Source organism: Gymnodraco acuticeps, unplaced genomic scaffold (assembly GCF_902827175.1).
Source record: "Gymnodraco acuticeps unplaced genomic scaffold, fGymAcu1.1, whole genome shotgun sequence".
In the NCBI taxonomy this organism is placed as follows: domain Eukaryota; kingdom Metazoa; phylum Chordata; class Actinopteri; order Perciformes; family Bathydraconidae; genus Gymnodraco; species Gymnodraco acuticeps.
In genome coordinates, this window is record NW_022992085.1 from 563,264 (window position 1) to 581,051 (window position 17,788).

Genomic DNA, 17,788 nt, shown 5'->3' on the forward strand with positions numbered 1-17,788 from the left:
CCACTTACTTCCTCTCCCCCCCATCTTGCCCATTTGTGGTGCCAACCTAAAATGAACCGCTGTGCTATGTGCCCGTCTAGGGCTGCACGATTAATCAAAATGTGATGGAAATTGCAATTTGGACTGTTGCAAAATTCAAATTGCAGGATGGAGATATTTGTTAAAGTCTAAATATGTGTTCAAATACTTTTTTTAAAATAAAATATTGTGGAAATGCAGAGATATTCCAGCCTACAAATCATGTTCTAAAGACATAACAAACATATATTTGGTCCAGATCCTGGTAAAAAATCACACCATGATATATTTTTCAATTAAATTGATCACATAATGATGCAAAATTATCACATCCTCCTATATCGGACAAAATAATCGCATTATTTATATTTTCTAAATCGAGCAGCCTTATTCCCCTCCCCTTTCTCGCTCCTCTCGTCCTTTCGGTCCTCTATCCGTCGCTCTGTCTATTTAAACTGCTGGATGCGCTCCAATGTGCACAAATAAATCTGTGTAGATAAATCTCCTAAAACTGACTGAAAGCCATTGTCTCCTACATTGTCTCTGCGTCTTATCTCCTAGCAGATTGTCTGAAAAAAGGGGGGCAATGAGGAAGCTTCCAAAATGACAGAAACCATGTCAGCTTCAGTAATATCTCTAGCGTGATATCTCTAGCATAATATCTCTAGCGTGGTTAGATAACTGTGCTCTTCTCTGTGCCACACATTTCCCTACCATATGTCGCTGCATCACTGTGACTAGGAGCGTGCCTGCTAGCCTGTGTAGCGTAGTAGCTCGTCTCTCTCTCTCGATTAGCCTGTGAATGAGAGTGAGGACATGCTGACTCCCATGTCAGATCCAACAGATGCATGTCCTCCTAAATAGCAAGTCATGCAGAGGATGTGAGCAGAAGGCGGAGCAGCTTGACACTCCCCACACACTCCTCTGTTTATGCGAATGGACTCTAAAGCCACCCCACCTACATGTTTTTTTTGTAAATTAGCATTTCCTAGTTGACCCCTGTGGCTATATCCAACCATGATAGCACAGGCTTGAGTCTCTAAATGATCCTTGGCTTAGTGTAATGATTTCCTGACACTAAGCTGTTATTAGAGCCACTTCATCAGAGTGGGCGGGCGAAGCTTCAGTGATGAAGAGGAACAAAATGCAATCCAAAACTGCCCTCTTGACCTTTGGTCTGTTTGATCGTCTCAAATGTTGTCCTTTGCTGAGAACTCACTGATGCTTTCACTGATTACATTTATTTGAAACTAAATCAAATAAAAGCTATGTTCAAGTAATGTGCTGTTAGATAAGGGGAGATGATCCAGAGAACACACATTGATCTGTCGCTGCACAGTAGAGTTTCAACTAATTATTTATTTTTTTACCATTAAAGCTGCACTGATCAATTATTTTAAATTAACAATGGATCACATGAGCTAAGAGTAAAGCAAACGGGGTCATGCACTTGAAGTGATGTAACAACAGAGAATTATTACCCTACAGTTCACACAAGCAACAAAGCATTTACGTTTCTTCTAGGCCATTTTTAGCTACTTCCCACAAGGCCAAAGTTACTACAGTTATCAACTAACAGGTGAACATAGCGATTCATTAAAGGGGGCCTGTTCAGGTTCATATCAGTATGTTGTGCCTCTACTGTGACATGTCTCCATGCTTTAATGTTTCAAAAAGCTCTTTATTTTTCTCATACTGCCTGTGCTGCTGCACCTCTTTTCACCCTCTGTCTGAAACCAGAGCCCAGTCTGCTCTGATTGGTTAGCTGGTCGGCTCTGTTGTGATTGGTCAACCACTTAGGCTAAGGGGGCGGGACATCTCTATCACGTACAATGTGTTCAAGTGCAAACGTTACATAGTGAGGACACTATATGTTACAGAAGTAAACAATAGAATATAATTGGGAGGGATGAAACCCTCTTTAATGCAGAGGACTCAGCGAAATGTGTTCTCTGCATTTAACCCATCCTAGTACCAGGAGTCTAGTACTAGGAGCAGTGGGCAGCTATTGTACAGCGCCCGGGGAGCAATGGATGTGAGGGGGGAAGGTGGGTGTCCGGTGCCTTGCTCAAGGGCACCACGGCAGGGCAGCAGGTGAACTGGGACCTCTCCAAGTAGCAGTCCACACTCCGTATTTTAGGTCTACAGCTCCCAGTCCAAGCCCCTACTGACTGAGCCACTGCCGGACACTGGAGTCCAACGGAGGCGTTTCAGGAGGGGTTGGGGCGGGTGGGAGTGTTTGGAAGAGAAACTCCCTCTGAGGGAAAAAGGGATTGTAGCCTTTGTAGACCATTTACATGCACACAAACCTATATAACACACAACAGGAAAGGGAAGACCCACAAAAGCCTAATAGGGTGAGCATGTTAGCTTGCTGGTGTTAGCAACACTTTGCCTGAGCATATCCTTGCAGATGAATTGCTGCAAATTAATTAAATTATTGATGACTAATCTCCTGTTAATCAGCTCATATTTAGCTCTAAATCAAAGATGAAAAGCAGATATTAGTTACCCCTCAATGAGTATTGTAGCAGCGATGTAAAAAGGGTGTGGTGGGCGGTAACTTTACAAAACATTACTCATCTTTAAATTATCAGTTTGAAGTGTTGATATATGTCTCTGTATATGCATCTGTTTCTGACACATGTCCGCTGTGTGTGTGTGCTCAGCTGGTGTGTGTGTGTCTGTGTGTGTGTGTGTGTGTCATGTCTGCGCTGAACAAGGAGTGGCAGCTGCTCCTCTATCCGTTGGGAAGCTGTGGTTCATGTGGTCTACATGATACTGAGTCTCAGTGGGCTTAGAGCCACGTCTCTGGTTTCTGCATCTGGCGTATTTGCTGTCAGAGGAATTTTTCCAGAGCATTCTGAGAAAATAACATAAGAAGCAATGTACACTTATTATGGTATTCCTCTTTAAAAGTGCCTTGAAATGCAATTGTATTGTATTACACTTAATCTCATTGACTTTTCCTCTCTGTCCTTGAATGCTCTGCAGTCCTGGGCCATGGGGGGATCCAAGAGTAAGCCCAAGGATGTCGGCCATCGAACCCGCAGCCTCGAGGGCACCCTCAGCTCCGGAGGGGGGGCTGGCGGACACCACTCCAACCAACAGTCCCTCACACCCAACTGTAATCCTGCTATGGATGGTCTGGGGGGCAATCCGTCCATGACCAAAACCTCAGAGCTGACCCTGTTTGGAGGCGTGGACAATAACGCTGTCACCTCTCCCAACAGAATCACACTAGCAGGTGAGGACATCAGCTTGGTTTGTTTAATCGGTTGTTTTATTTCCTGTGTGAACAATATGTCTTTAATAATCTCCAAACGTTATCCCCTGATAGGAGGCGTGACGACCTTCGTGGCTTTGTATGACTACGAGTCGAGGACGGCCTCAGACCTCTCCTTCAGGAAGGGCGAACGCCTCCAGATAGTGAACAACACGTAAGGAAAACACAAAACTAATCCAATGCTCATTTCTGTTTCCCTTTTTACAAACAAGTTAACTAAAGATTGATCCAAGAACACTTTTTCCCACACATTCGCTGTGTGTTTGATGACAAATTCTGCACATAAACATGTCCACAGACTGTCTGAGTTTGTCCTCAGTGGTCTGACTGGCTGCTTTGCACACAAAACGCATGTCACTTGTCGTCTCTCTGAAAGCCACTGTAACCATAGAAACGGGCTTCCCTCTGTGGAGCTTGCTTTTTGTGTCACTGACCATTTTTGCTTCATTCAAAAAAAATTGCTCAGCCCACCTCAGTATGGACATGGATATTTGTATCGCTTTTTCCTGGGAATTAGACGCTGTGCAAGACCCAGTTACCACAGCAATCTAACCTGTTTATGAGTCATGCTTGTTTGTTTAAATAGAGGCTTGCTTTATGAATTAATATGGGTGCAGTGACCCATACATTGTAATGAATCACCCCCAGTGCTGCTTGCCCACTTACAAACTACTGACCTAGAAGGCAGGAGCCAAGGACAATAGTGGATTATCACTGCATCTGGCCCCTTAAGCCAAAGACCTGGGTCATTATTGGGTCAAGTACACCCAGAATCCATTAAGAAATATCCAAGATTAGTTGACGGGCTATCACAGTCAGATACACTCGTCTTAGCTAGCCTTAGACCATTTCTACTTTTTAAGCCATGCATAGTGACCTGATGGGCTCTTTTTCTGATATTATTATGACCCTGCAAGTAGTCAGCCTAATCCTTTGTCAGCAAGTTCTGTAATGGTTTAAATATTTTACATGTATAACTTTATGCATATTGGTCGTATTATTTATGTGTGTACTCGGCTGTTCTTCCACTGCTCAAAACGTGCTCTCTGTATTTCTTTAATCTCTTTTCCATTATTTCCCTTTCATCTCTACTTTCCATTTCAAACCTTTTTTTTTTTACAGGAGGAAGGTGAACTGCAGGTTTGTGAAGCTCCTCTAGCGTTGTATTTGAATGTGCTGTTTGTCTGGCTGTGTGTGTGTATCACCTGAAGCACTCTACTTTAGCCGTAAAACCACTTCTCTAGAAAGGCACAAACCACATAACTCTGCCCATAAACCCTACAGTAGTCAGGGGGAGGTGGTGTAAAGCCTTGCAGCACTTTATTCAATTAATTTCAACAAGACGAATACATTATTGTAATTAAACTGTAATTTAATTTAGGATTCTCTAAATTAATACAGTGCTGCAAAGCTACTCACATCCTGATTAAGTTTAGCACACAAGCTCCATCCCTCACGGTTGTCATTCCCACATGGATGCATGTTTGTTCATAGTTGCATAACCTTCAAATATATTTTTTAACAGTAAAGATATCTGGGCTTTTTATTTATCAAGTTTCTCCAGGAGCTCAATAACTGTGGCAACACAAAAAAGCAAAATCCTCAGCAATAAAGTATTCATACTCTGAGACACTTGATAAACACTAGCCTTTAAAGTCAGAAGGACTGTTTGTGTGTGTTGTGGATGTGTGATGAGCCTCAGTGAAGCTGTGTGTTTTCGTTTCATCTGTGCAGAGAAGGCGACTGGTGGCTGGCTCGCTCCCTGACCACTGGAGAGAGTGGTTACATCCCCAGCAATTATGTGGCTCCATCTGACTCCATCCAGGCAGAAGAGTAAAACCTCCTTACTCTTCCTTTTCAATCTGTGTTTCATCAAGCATGTGAAAGCTATGACACTCAAATACTTGATTCTATAAAATAATCTTGCTTTTTTATTCAAATGTGAATACAACATGAGCACTCAGAAGAACAGTTTGATGATGTTGGCCTATTTTTCCAGAGTAAAATTAGACAATTAAGACACTCGTGTCTGTCCGTTTAATATGAATCTACACCTAGCATACGTTAGCTTGGCTTAAAATAGAGACTAGCAACAGGGGGAAACTGCTACCCTGGCCTCTGTCCAAAAGTAACACATTCCACCTATGTTGACCCTTAAAGTTAACTTATTAACACACTATATTTTGAGTAAATACTGCATCTGTAAAAAACCTAGTGCAGAAATGTAAATGAAGCGGTCATGAGTGTTTTTTGGCTAGCTGTTTCCCTCAGTTTCGAGGCTTATGCTATGCTAACTGGCTTTAGCTTCGTATTGACCGTACAAACATGAGTGGTATTAATCATTGCAATTAAGTCTAGACAAGAAAGTAAATAAGTGTATTTTCCAAAATATGGAAGTATTAATTGAAATGTCTCTGGTATGTTTACTGTTTTCTTCTCCTTGGAGACATGCACTGCTGTTCTTTACTTGCTAACCTGCTTGCTTGAACAATCAAGTCACACAAACTACTTTATACTTTTTTAACAACTCAATTTTTCACTTTTCCTCCTGCCTCTCCAGTCATCTCAGACTGACTCTAGAGTCCAGGTAAGCAGCTGTTGCACAGTAGGCATTAGTATGCATTGCATCTGGTATGCAAAGACTGCACTTTCTGAAAACATGAGCAATAACTGACCCTCGCTTCGTCATTCCTTCCTTCTCTTCCACACCCACATTCACCATCGCCCCCCTCACCAACCTGTTCCCTGTGTGTCCCATGTTTTTCTTTCTCAACCTCACCAGGTGGTACTTTGGCAAAGTCACTCGCCGCGACTCTGAGAGGCTGCTGCTAAGTTTAGAGAACAGGAGAGGGACTTTCCTGGTGCGAGAGAGTGAGACCACCAAAGGTAAGCATGTGGAGCCACAGAAGCATCATTATTCTGCCTCTGTAGACCGGACGTAAGGGTATGAAACCTCAAGTCGTGACCTAAATGTGCATCGAGTTACATAAAGTGTGCAGTATAGAAAGTTTGATTCAAATGCTTTAACATTAAAAAAGCTTTTTTTGAAATAAATATCAATATCTTTTATGAAAAGACTCATTTTCAAAGCCTTGAAATTTGAGGAATTTGCTTTGGTGTAAATGTTGCATACATAGACATAGAAAGAGGAATATGTTTTAAAAAAGGAGCCCAAAATAGTACCGTTATAAAGACTATTTTAACAAATTATAAATTAAGACAATATCTACGCCAAAAAAAACTAAGATCAGTAAAAGATAATAGAAAATAAAATATGTCAAATACTATATTCAAAGTGGAGAGCTGTGTAGATTAAAGGAGGTAGTGTTGAGCAGAAATATTCAGAGGTTGTGAAGGATTGACAGTATTAGAAATGAGCAATGTGTTGTTCTGATACCTATTCTGATTTGCACGTTATCAATTTGATTTATTACTGAAACTTGCATATCGTTTTGCACCTGAAGCAACAAAATATGTCAAATAATACACAGCTCTATTAAGCAAAACTAAACCTAAGGGGCTCAATAGGGTTATGCGTTTTTTGGCTGTCTCTAACAGACCAGGGGTTTAACAAAAACTATTGGAGGGTACGTTTGTAAATATTTAATGTGTCAAGACCTGGGGAAGAAGACGTTATTATTCAATCTATGGTAGGCCTATACAATCGTACCCAAGTACATTTGTACAAAATCGACTTAATGCAACTTTTTGTTAAACGTAGAAGTATTTTTGAAGACTACTTCGTGTTCTCTTGCATGAGATCTGAACTTTTCAAACGTTCAGGTCTCAAACATGAGGCTCATGACAAGTATTACCCAAAAATGTCACCAAGAAGATGAAAGTGAATTCTGTCTAGCATTAAGAAGTGACACCCTGCTGTTCGTGGTGGTGTGGGTGCAGAAGAGAGACTATTTGGACAGATGGGAAAAGGTTGGATGAGACGCTTGTGGGACTGGAGATGGTTCTGATAGGCAGCTTCTCTGATGCAGAAACACATTCCCCTCAGCTAGTGTGTGATTTGTACACATGTAAATTACAGGGCTCCCGTAGTTTCCTATTATGGGATTTCTATGTCAGATCGGCGTTGAATGAGAAAAGGGACAAGGTGGGGATGGAGGGGGGTGAGTAGAGTGAGTTGGGGGGGGGGGGGGTTAGCCCGACAGAATTAGGTCAGTGTGGAGCTGAGGACTGTACAACCACCGGGCCACATCGTACTCTGTTTATTTAACCTGACTGATGCTGCCCTCTTGTGGTGTAATGACCACATTGTCACCAAAACTTTAAAGCTTAATTTCTCCTTTTTACATCCATGCAAACACGTGTATAACCCCATATCATTAGAATTCGTATTTATCATTGTTTTCTTCCTTCCAGGTGCCTACTGTCTGTCTGTGTTGGACTATGACAACACCAAAGGGCTGAATGTGAAGCACTACAAGATCAGGAAGCTGGACAGCGGAGGCTTTTACATCACATCACGCACACAATTCAGCAACCTGCAGCAGCTGGTCAACCACTATCGCAGTGAGTCTTCTTTTCTCTTATTGTCATATTTGGGTTTTTTGACACTTGCTTTGTTTCCGGTACCCTAACTATATCACTCTGTAGTTTAGAAATAAGCAGGAATTGTCTTTATACCACATGTATTATCTTGTGTTTCACAGAGCATGCTGATGGGCTGTGTCACAGTCTATCAGACATTTGTCCGGTTCTGAAGCCTCAGACTCAGGGCTTATCTAAGGACGCCTGGGAGATCCCCAGAGACTCCCTCCATCTGGATCTGAAGCTCGGACAGGGCTGCTTTGGAGAGGTCTGGATGGGTAAGCCGTGCTTTGATCTATGTCTTGAAAAGAAAAACTGAACCTCTGAAATATTCTGCAGGTTTTCTGTCTTTCTGTGGAGAACTTAGCTGTTATTGCTCACTGAGAAAGGATGTTTGAAGGCACACTTCCAGTTAAATATTAACAAACTGTGTGAAGAGCAAAGTGCATTTAGAAGTTGCATTCTTCAGATTTTTCCCCAAGAAAGTGCTTTGGATTTCCTTCTTTTCCCTTAAATGCTTGTGTTGTTACTGCAGCTCATAACTGACATCCCACACTCTTTTTAGGAAACACTTACACACAGTATTTCTTATTTTACATTGCATTGCATTTAGCTGACGCTTTTATCCAAAGCGACTTACAATAAGTGCGTTCGACCAACAAGATACAACCTTGAAGAAAACAGAATCATATAAGTACATCAGGTTTCATAGAGCCAAAACATTTCAAGTGCTACTCAACTGGCTTTAGGTAAGCCAGTCCTTTATTAGTATATAAGTGCTTTGTTAAAAGTTCTATCGCTCGAAGTGGAGTCGAAAGAGATGAGTTTTCAGTCTGAGCCGGAAGATGTGTAAGCTATCTGCTGTCCTGATGTCAATGGGGAGCTCATTCCACCATCTTGGAGCCAGGATAGCAAACCCACGTGTTTTTGCTGATGGGAACTTGGGTCCCCCTCGCAGTGCGGGCGCAGCGAGTCGTTTGGCTGATGCAGAGCGTAGTGCACGTGCCGGGGTGTACGGTTTAACCATGTCCTGGATGTAGGAAGGGCCAGATCCATTTGCAGCATGGTACGCAAGTACCATTGTTTTGAAGTGGATTCTAGCAGTTACCGGAAGCCAGTGAAGGGAGCGGAGGAGCGGAGTGGTGTGGGAACATTTAGGAAGGTTGAAGACCAGACGAGCCGCTGCATTCTGGATGAGCTGCAGAGGTCGGATGGCACATGCAGGTAGACCAGCCAGGAGGGAGTTGCAGTAGTCTAGGCGTGAGATGACGAGAGCCTGGACCAGAACCTGCGTCGCTTTCTGGGTCAGGTGGGGACGTATCCTCCTGATGTTGTACAGCGTGTATCTGCAGCAACGGGTTGTTATCTTGGGTCACACCCAGATTATTTAATTGTCCTGGTCAAATAGACAAAGTATCAAAGTGAATAAACAGCTAAACAAATTGTATATCAGTAGGTGTATTGATGCTAATTATCCTAAAAATTGAAATGTAACAATTGCTTTATTATGTTATCGCAATATATTCCAAATAATTAATGCTTTATTATTATATGGCCTTTTTTTTCAGATTATTGCCAATACCCCGGCCTTGCATCTGCCAATTTCACAGGAGAAGCTAGATGCTTTAACCATTTTTTTAAAAACCTTTTTCAACCATTTGCCATCACATTTGCCACATTTTATAACTTATATACAACTATTTTTACAGTACTGTATATATCAAATTTTTCTTGTTAAACCTGGTAGCCTCTTAATAGTTTTCATATACTCTGATTTGAAACATGTGGAATTCAGATGTTCAGAAACTAACAATCTTTCCTCCTATTCTCTGTGCTGACTAAAGAAAGGCTGGTTGAACAATCACTAGTTTAGCATTACTATGTCTGTAATAGTGATTTCCTTTGGATTTTCTATGACCTTATGCTTTAAGTTGATAATACTTTATCAATTCCTACATATGACCTCACATCTCCTTTTTTTAGGAACGTGGAACGGTACAACACGGGTGGCAATAAAGACCCTGAAGACCGGCACCATGTCCCCCGAGGCCTTCCTGATGGAAGCTCAGGTCATGAAGAAACTGAGACATGAAAAGCTGGTCCAGCTCTACGCCGTGGTGTCGGAGGAGCCCATCTACATCGTCACGGAGTACATGGGACAAGGTTGGCAAGGACTTTCACATACATTATATATATATACATTTATATACATTATATAAGTAATGTTCTTCATTAAGTCTTTTAAAAAACGTAAAGAATAAAGGATATGCACAATAGCTAATAGCTAGGGCAACACATTAGTCATAAAAATAAATCAAATAGTGCAAGAGATATCATTTCTGCAAATACTGTAAACTGTAGCCTAGTTTTTAAACTCTATGAGTAAATGTGTACTCTAATTATGCAATGCTGTAAGGGTTTGTTTACATTAGGAGCCAATAAAAGCCACGTCAAACCATGATGCATTTACTGCCTGCAAAACACATTTTTTTAAAAACATTAAATACATTTTATTACATATTACACACAAAAATACAAGAAGTGAATACTTAAAGCAGAAATATACAATTAATGACGACAACAGCTCCAGCAGTGTTATGCTAACCTGCAGTATGTGTCTGCTAACAGGTAGCTTACTGGATTTCCTGAAAGGCGACATGGGTAAAATGCTCCGCCTCCCTCAGCTGGTGGACATGGCCTCACAGGTCAGCACGTTAATGTTCTGCAGCATGACCTAAATCACTTCAAAAATTGTAATGCTGGTGTTTTCCTTCAGTTTAGACAATCACAAAGCTTTGTCTGTTTCTCAGATTGCTTCGGGGATGGCGTATGTGGAGCGGATGAACTATGTGCACAGAGACCTGAGAGCTGCTAACATCCTGGTGGGAGATAACCTGGTTTGCAAAGTGGCTGATTTTGGTCTGGCTCGCCTCATTGAGGATAATGAATATACTGCTAGGCAAGGTAAGACCAATGTACAATGGAGTAGGCCAGGGGGGTCAAACTCAAATACACAGTGGGCCAAAATAAAAAAAATGGGTACTAGTCGAGGGCCGGACTGGTTCAATGTTTATTGCAAAACTTATTGAAATGAACTTATTGCACATATTAAACCTGGAACTAACAAAGCTTAAATTGTTGCCTATAAAAACAACATTAAACAATCAGTTGCATTAATTTCTTATCTGCAGCTTTTCCGGAGTCATTTCTTATGATTACATTTTTCCACAGGCCAACAACAGCTTCAAAAAAATAATTTCCCTCAAAGAAAAACCAAACATGCCCTGTTGTCTCAAGAAAGAAAGTGCAGAAGGAAACATCCATTAAACTCAGTGTGCTGCTCTGTGATGCTAGTTCAGATACTTGGCATCTCATCTTGGGTGCAAGCTCATCAATGTTTGGGGTCAGACTCTGAGCTGAGGAGACCCTCAGGATGGAGTGAAGGTGTGCGTGCAATATACCGGCGGGCCAGATCTAATAGTATTTAAAAATTATCCTGCGGGCCGAAATTAAATCCACCACGGGCCTGATTTGGGCCCCGGGCCTTGAGTTTGACACATGTGGTGTAGGTTTTAAGCATTTGTTTTTCTGTACACTATTTCTCAATGCAGCACACTGGTTTCCAATCTTGTATACAGCTTCTGACCTCTTAAAGTGAAGTAGTATGTATTTGGTACCACACGTGTTAGGTAGTATGTATTGAGTTATAAGCAATTCAACCAAAAAGCGATTTTCTTTTCCCTATGTTTGTGTTTTTATGGATTTCAAGAGGTGAAAGTATACATTTAAAGACAAGTAGGTTTTCTCTTGCTTTTAAATCATTTCATGACTGATTTCCTGGGGTTAGGAACTGGTGATGTACAGCCTGTGGTTATAAGGTGTTACATTCCAAGAAACCTTTTTTGATTTATGCAGCATGCATGATGTGCCTTTGTTTTGGTCTGTGCTGCAATGATCTACTTTTAACTTTCTTATAAATCTGTCATCCTGCAGGAGCCAAGTTTCCCATCAAGTGGACGGCTCCTGAGGCGGCTCTGTACGGCCGCTTCACCATTAAATCTGACGTCTGGTCCTTCGGGGTCCTGCTGACTGAACTGGCCACCAAAGGCCGAGTGCCCTATCCAGGCAAGAACCATTTTCATTTTGACAATTCTGTTCAGTCGATGAAACAACTAAATAACACACTTTTTGACTCCATTGTATTAGTCCACCTTACAGGTTTCTACCAAGTACAAAAGTGTGTTGATGTTCTAATGCATCGCGCCACAGGCTATCTGAGTCAGAAGTACATTAGTCGCTTATAAAGAAGCTTTATGCAACAGGTAAATGTGAGTTATGGCAGGCTATATTTTAGACAAATTAGACTTTTCTTATGCAACTGGCCCTTGAAGTGAGTTGCTAACGTCATGCTCCACTAATCCAACAGCCACATGATTTATGACTGGCAGTCTGTTAGTCATAAGGCATTAAATAATTCAAATTGCTATTATCATGCCTTTGCTCTGCCAGGTATGGTGAACCGGGAAGTGTTGGACCAGGTGGAGCGCGGATACAGGATGCCGTGCCCAGCAGAGTGCCCTGAATCCATGCATGATCTGATGCTGACCTGCTGGAGGAAAGAGCCCGAGGAGAGGCCCACCTTTGAGTACCTGCAGGGCTTCCTGGAGGATTACTTCACCTCCACAGAGCCTCAGTACCAGCCAGGAGAGAACCTGTAACTGGGCTGAACGTGGAAATGTGCATGTGTCACGCATGTGCAAACTGAGCATGTGCATCTATCTACTTCAGAGTGCATGGACAAGTATGTGTGAGGGGATGTATGTACAGAAGAACGGGGCAGAAAGCCGGCTGCAATCTGGGTCCAAAGGGTAAACATCAAGGAGTATCAGTGGGGCAACAAACTCATCAGCAACATTTAGTTCCTGCCTCTTTTCCAAAGTCAGCTCCAACATGCCAGCTGTCAAAAGACTCACCTGTGGTATTATTTGTGCATTTTTCATACAGTACTGTGTAATTGTGTCCGTCATTCAAATCACCAACATACTATACACGCCAAGCAGGTTCTTCTACCTTCCTTGTGTTTCTAAGGAGCCATGGAGATGTACATTCCCTATGCGCTCTCCCTGCGTTTAAACACCTGACTATTCCTGTCGTGTGTCACCTTCAACACTGCAGGTGGCACCAGACAATGACACAAAAGACTGCATAGGGGTTAACCATGGGGGGTCCAGAGAATGAATGTTGGATACAAGTGTTGCCCCGCTAAAAGCACCACTTCAGGATGTCTATATTTACCCCATTTTCTTTGGGACACTATTAAAAATGTGTATGGTCAGTCTGTCTTCCATTTTGCCACTTAAGAAGCAACTATTTTGGTATGTACAATAATTTCCCAGGATATTGTGGGTTTCATTTCCTTATTAGACCTGGATCGACTGGAATATATTCAGGTGAACATTGTTATTTTGTAATCATGCTTCCCCTGTGCTTCATTTCGGCTGGTTTCCAAACTGCTGTGAGATGTAATAAGAGACTAACACCCTTGATTCTCATAAGAGTGTGTAGTCTCACTCGCCAATTGGACGATTTGGTTTATCGCTGTGACCAATATACAGCTCAACTCAAAGAAGAGACGAGGCAGGAGTCTGTCCCTCTATTTTCTAATTGTGATTTTTCTTACAAACAAATGGCTACTGATCACTATTGGTCATCTCAGGATGGAGAAGACTACAATTCTGCTGCAAGGATTTTTGTGCCAACGAAAATCTCTTTTGTACTCTCTTATACTGTGTAAAAGTGTATTTTACTACTCTGCTTTTCTTACTATGAAGTTTGACTTGTAAGCATTTCCTAAAGGATAATCCACTGTTTTGAGATTCTACACCTGTGTACAGCACCGACCGGCTCACCAGCATGGTTTCAAGGCGCTGATTTGTTTTCAAGCATTCAAATTAAAAATCAGGTGAATCCTACTGTCTCCTTTCAGGTTTGACCTTCATTTATATGAAGAGTTCTATTTTCAATCAGCCTCAGTATTTCCCTAACTAGTGCATCTTTGTGCGCCATCGTACACTGGAGATTTTATTTATTTTCTTTAATACATGAGACAAAGGGTGATATTACTCTGAGTATTGGTATGCCTTCTTCCAGCCTGTAGGAGGCAGACCAGGAAGCCCTAGCATGTATAGCAAATCAATTGGCATCGTGAAACTAAATTGTAAATATCCTCAATGCTAATATTTTTGTACATATATATCATCTTTATAATTTATTCCTTTTAAAATAACCCATTGGATTTTGGCATCATTCTTTGAAACGTTAATGTGTATGGTACTTTTATGGGTTAAATAACACCTGACAATAACAATATAAATATATATTATACAAACACTTTTTGTGCACGTATTTCTGTGAAACTTATCTTGGTTGAACATTTTCAATATGACTTGAATTGGTGAGGAGAACTGCTCTGTATCCCCTGACTCACAGCATTGATTACTTGCCAGAAACGGATCACCCACCCGCATGATTCCCATAAAACAATCACAACCACAAATGATTACATCTTGATAATCTCTGAATCACCATGGTGACTGGTAAATGAGCAGGTTTCATTATGGTTTAACATTCTCTGTTTCTCTGGGTACATCTGATGACTAGTTTGTGTTTGTGTTGCAATCTTTGACACCTCCACACTTGTTTTAATGGACATGTAAAGCTTGTTGTTCATAAAGCACTACACTCTGCGATTAATGACTCCATACAGAAGATGATGTGACTGCCACGGATGAAGGGAGTTTGATTTCTGTGGAGCGTTTACTGTGTCCTGTGGACATGGGGTTATGCCACAATGAATGCATTGACCTGCATGGGCGTAGTCAGGTTGGCATCGTGCCCTTCTTTTCCTGACCTGCCCCTCTCACTGAATTCTTATATGAGCAAAGTGCACGAAAAAAAAGATCATATTGTATGTATGTTGCAGCCTTGCTTAAAGTTAAGGGCATTTCCTGTTAGGTATACTGTGGGTCTTCTTTCTGGCTATGCAGATATTTTTTTTAAATCTCTGGTATTCCTACATTTACTCTTTTCTATTGTATCTAATGGGAATGTTCAGATAAATAGCTCTTTGTTAAATCCTACTGATTATTGTTCAAATTTGAAATTACATTTGAATAAAATTTGTATATTGCCAACTGTATCCTTCGTGTTTATCAACTGAATGAATGTGGTTCCTAAAATCAGGACGACATCGCTGAGATTATGTTTGAAATGAGTCAAGTCGATGATCAAAGGTTCATACAGCTGCAGAATAATGCATATTGTAAACTATCTAATCCACAATTATCATTAGTAATGATCATTTGTGGAAAGTGAGCTTGCTATTATCAAAGCATGATTAGACCCAAGTATACGTTAATGTTATTAATACTGATTTGAAAAAGAAATACATATTTATTTTATTATGTTTTTGTATATCAATGTGGTAGTTTTTCTTGATTTCTGATTCTGAAAATACATTAAACAGGGAATAAAGAAAGGAACATCAGTATTGTTGTTATAATTTTAGATTTGAAGATACCAAAGCCCTCATGTATCAGTGATTCCTACATATCCTCAGGCTAATCATATCAGCTAACCTCACCCGGTGGTCACGTGCCGCCGGTGCTCGCGCGCTGTGTGTAGAATTACCAGAAAGTCCCGGAAGAGGCTCCTCGTGCAGAACAGAGCGAGGTGCAGGTGAGCGCTCACGCACCATGTACCTGTAAACAAAGAGAAACAACATGGAAACAACATCCAGGATACAGTTTAATAGAAACCGGGATCAAACACGACTTCGTAGCAGGTAAAGGACGCATTTTACTCCTCGAAACGGTCCATGTTTAACTATTAAGGAGTACATATTGTGTTGCTTGTTTTTCCATTGTAAGGAAGGCGGTTTTTTTGTTTTTTTCGTGAGTTGTCTTAAAAGTTGTGTAGCATAACACAAGGCTGGGGCTTTCTCTTTAGCCAAGATGAATGATTTAACAATGATAATTCTCGTTTTATAATTGCCCTGTTTTCACTGATTCTTTAACTTCAATCAGTTTATTCTCCCAATTTAGGTCAGTACAGGAAATTCTTTGCTTCTTCCTAGTAAACTCCCACTGTAAAATATGTCTTCATGTATGAATAAATGTGTTGGTATTACAGCTCTATGTAAGCCATATGTTCTGTCCACATATGTCAGCTCTGTTGGCTTTCTGCTGTATCTGGCTGCTAGCTCTCGGTAACATGTTGCGACTGCAACCTGCTTCAGTACCACGCCTTCCTGTTCATTTGCCAGCTTCCTATCATTGTGTGGTCTTATATCATTGCAAAGGGTAGGTTTTAATGTCTCACTGCAACCCTGTTGAAGCCAGATTAAAAGCAGGAAATCCTAATTGTATTTCTTCCCCTGCTCCTTTATGCCCCTCTCAATCTGTTTGTTCTCTTTCTGTCTTTCTATGTCTGTCTCCAAAACCTGCCAGGCTGCAGATCGGTGTGTGATCCAACATCCTGATACACGCAGTAACCAAACACACGGCACAGAGCTTACCCATGAGATAAGGTGAGTCAATCCATCCAATCAACTGGCACTGGGCAAAATTAGGTCAATTCTCTGTGTGTGTGTGTGTGTGTGTGTGTGTGTGTGTGTGTGTGTGTGTGTGTGTGTGTGTGTGTGTGTGTGTGTGTGTGTGTGTGTGTGTGTGGTGTGTGTGTGTGTGTGTGTGTGTGTGTGTGGTGTGTGTGTGTGTGTGTGTGTGTGTGTGTGTGTGTGTGTGTGTGTGTGTGTGTTGTGTGTGTGTGTGTGTGTGTGTGTGTGTGTGTGTGTGTGTGTGTGTGTGTGTGTGTGTGTGTGTGTGTGGTGGTGTGGTGTGTGTGTGTGTGTGCTGTGTGGTGTGTGTGTGTGTGTGTGTGTGTGTGTGTGTGATGTGTGTGTGTGTGTGTGTGTGTGTGTGTGTGTGTGTGTGTGTGTGTGTGTGTGTGTGTGTGTGTGTGTGTGTGTGTGTGTGTGTGTGTGTGTGTGTAGATTGCACCTTGATTAATCATTTCTGATAGCTCAACTCTGTAAATGCCAGGAAGCTTATTTGCTTTCTCTTTTAGGTTAAACGTTTCTATTCATCAGAACTAAAATATCCTTCAAAAGTCTAACATCAAAACACCTCTGGATGCTCATGAAACAATTTTAATGATGTTCACCTAAACTGTACTTTCGTGTTCCAGCCTCTGTGTCGGGACACTATCAAGTGTGCCCTTAAGGACTCTCAAGCATTTGTCTCTGCGTGTATTGCAGGTAGTAACTTTTGTTTGAGTAATTGGAGCCATGTGCAATACAGGCAGTAATGCAATACATTTTAAGACCGAGAAGAGCTTTAGTAATCTTTGTTTGCGTTAGTCATCACTATGCTCTTTCTCAATATCTTCACAAAACAATGGTTAAGGGAGGATGTTGTTCTTAATAGAAGCTGAAATGCATTTTTCTTCAGGTCCACAAGCACACACACGCAGCAGCTGTAATTATAGAGTGTGTCTCAGGTGGAGGCCAGAGGCTGCAGATTCAGCAGCAGAGGGGGAGTTGTTGTGAGAGAAATGTTACCATCAGGAAACGATGCATGACAGTTGGTTACCGCAATTGTCAGCCACAACTTATATACACTGTTTGCATGCAATTCATTTCAATACATTGCTGCAAGAAAAGTGTTAAAATGGTGCTTCATGCAGTGCTCCTATTATTTCAGGGTGATATTTACGTAAAAGATTAAGTGAAAATAACCCACCTTAGGTCAATGTTAACATAGATTGTGTGTAAGAGCTCACATTGTTTCCTAAAGGTTTCCTATCAATAGAAAGGTGATTGTTGGAAAACATTCACGGTATATTTGTTTTGTCTTTTTAATTGTGTAGACATTGTCTTTAAAGCTA

At 41.3% G+C, this 17,788-nt stretch overlaps 2 protein-coding genes across 5 annotated transcripts in view; both read left to right on the forward strand.

Moving 5' to 3' along the window:
• src (v-src avian sarcoma (Schmidt-Ruppin A-2) viral oncogene homolog) overlaps positions 1–14,234 on the forward strand; it is a 40,297-nt gene extending 26,063 nt beyond the window's left edge. The window contains exons 2-14 of one of the 4 annotated variants that reach the window (XM_034202588.1): positions 3,013–3,265; positions 3,359–3,458; positions 4,427–4,444; positions 5,039–5,137; positions 5,865–5,891; positions 6,087–6,190; positions 7,679–7,828; positions 7,969–8,124; positions 9,830–10,009; positions 10,475–10,551; positions 10,657–10,810; positions 11,840–11,971; positions 12,356–14,234. In XM_034202588.1, coding sequence (XP_034058479.1) covers positions 3,022–3,265; positions 3,359–3,458; positions 4,427–4,444; positions 5,039–5,137; positions 5,865–5,891; positions 6,087–6,190; positions 7,679–7,828; positions 7,969–8,124; positions 9,830–10,009; positions 10,475–10,551; positions 10,657–10,810; positions 11,840–11,971; positions 12,356–12,564 — 1,650 coding nt within the window. In that variant the 5' untranslated portion in view covers positions 3,013–3,021 and the 3' untranslated portion in view covers positions 12,565–14,234. The remainder of the gene's footprint in view (positions 1–3,012; positions 3,266–3,358; positions 3,459–4,426; positions 4,445–5,038; positions 5,138–5,864; positions 5,892–6,086; positions 6,191–7,678; positions 7,829–7,968; positions 8,125–9,829; positions 10,010–10,474; positions 10,552–10,656; positions 10,811–11,839; positions 11,972–12,355) is intronic. The other 3 variants (XM_034202590.1, XM_034202589.1, XM_034202591.1) reach the window with 3 other exon arrangements.
• A 1,303-nt stretch (positions 14,235–15,537) lies between these two features.
• Positions 15,538–17,788, forward strand: part of mical1 (microtubule associated monooxygenase, calponin and LIM domain containing 1) — a 28,335-nt gene continuing 26,084 nt past the window's right edge. Inside the window, exons 1-2 of the mRNA XM_034202592.1 lie at positions 15,538–15,689; positions 16,354–16,433. The gene's annotated coding sequence lies outside the window, so the exon portion shown is untranslated. The remainder of the gene's footprint in view (positions 15,690–16,353; positions 16,434–17,788) is intronic.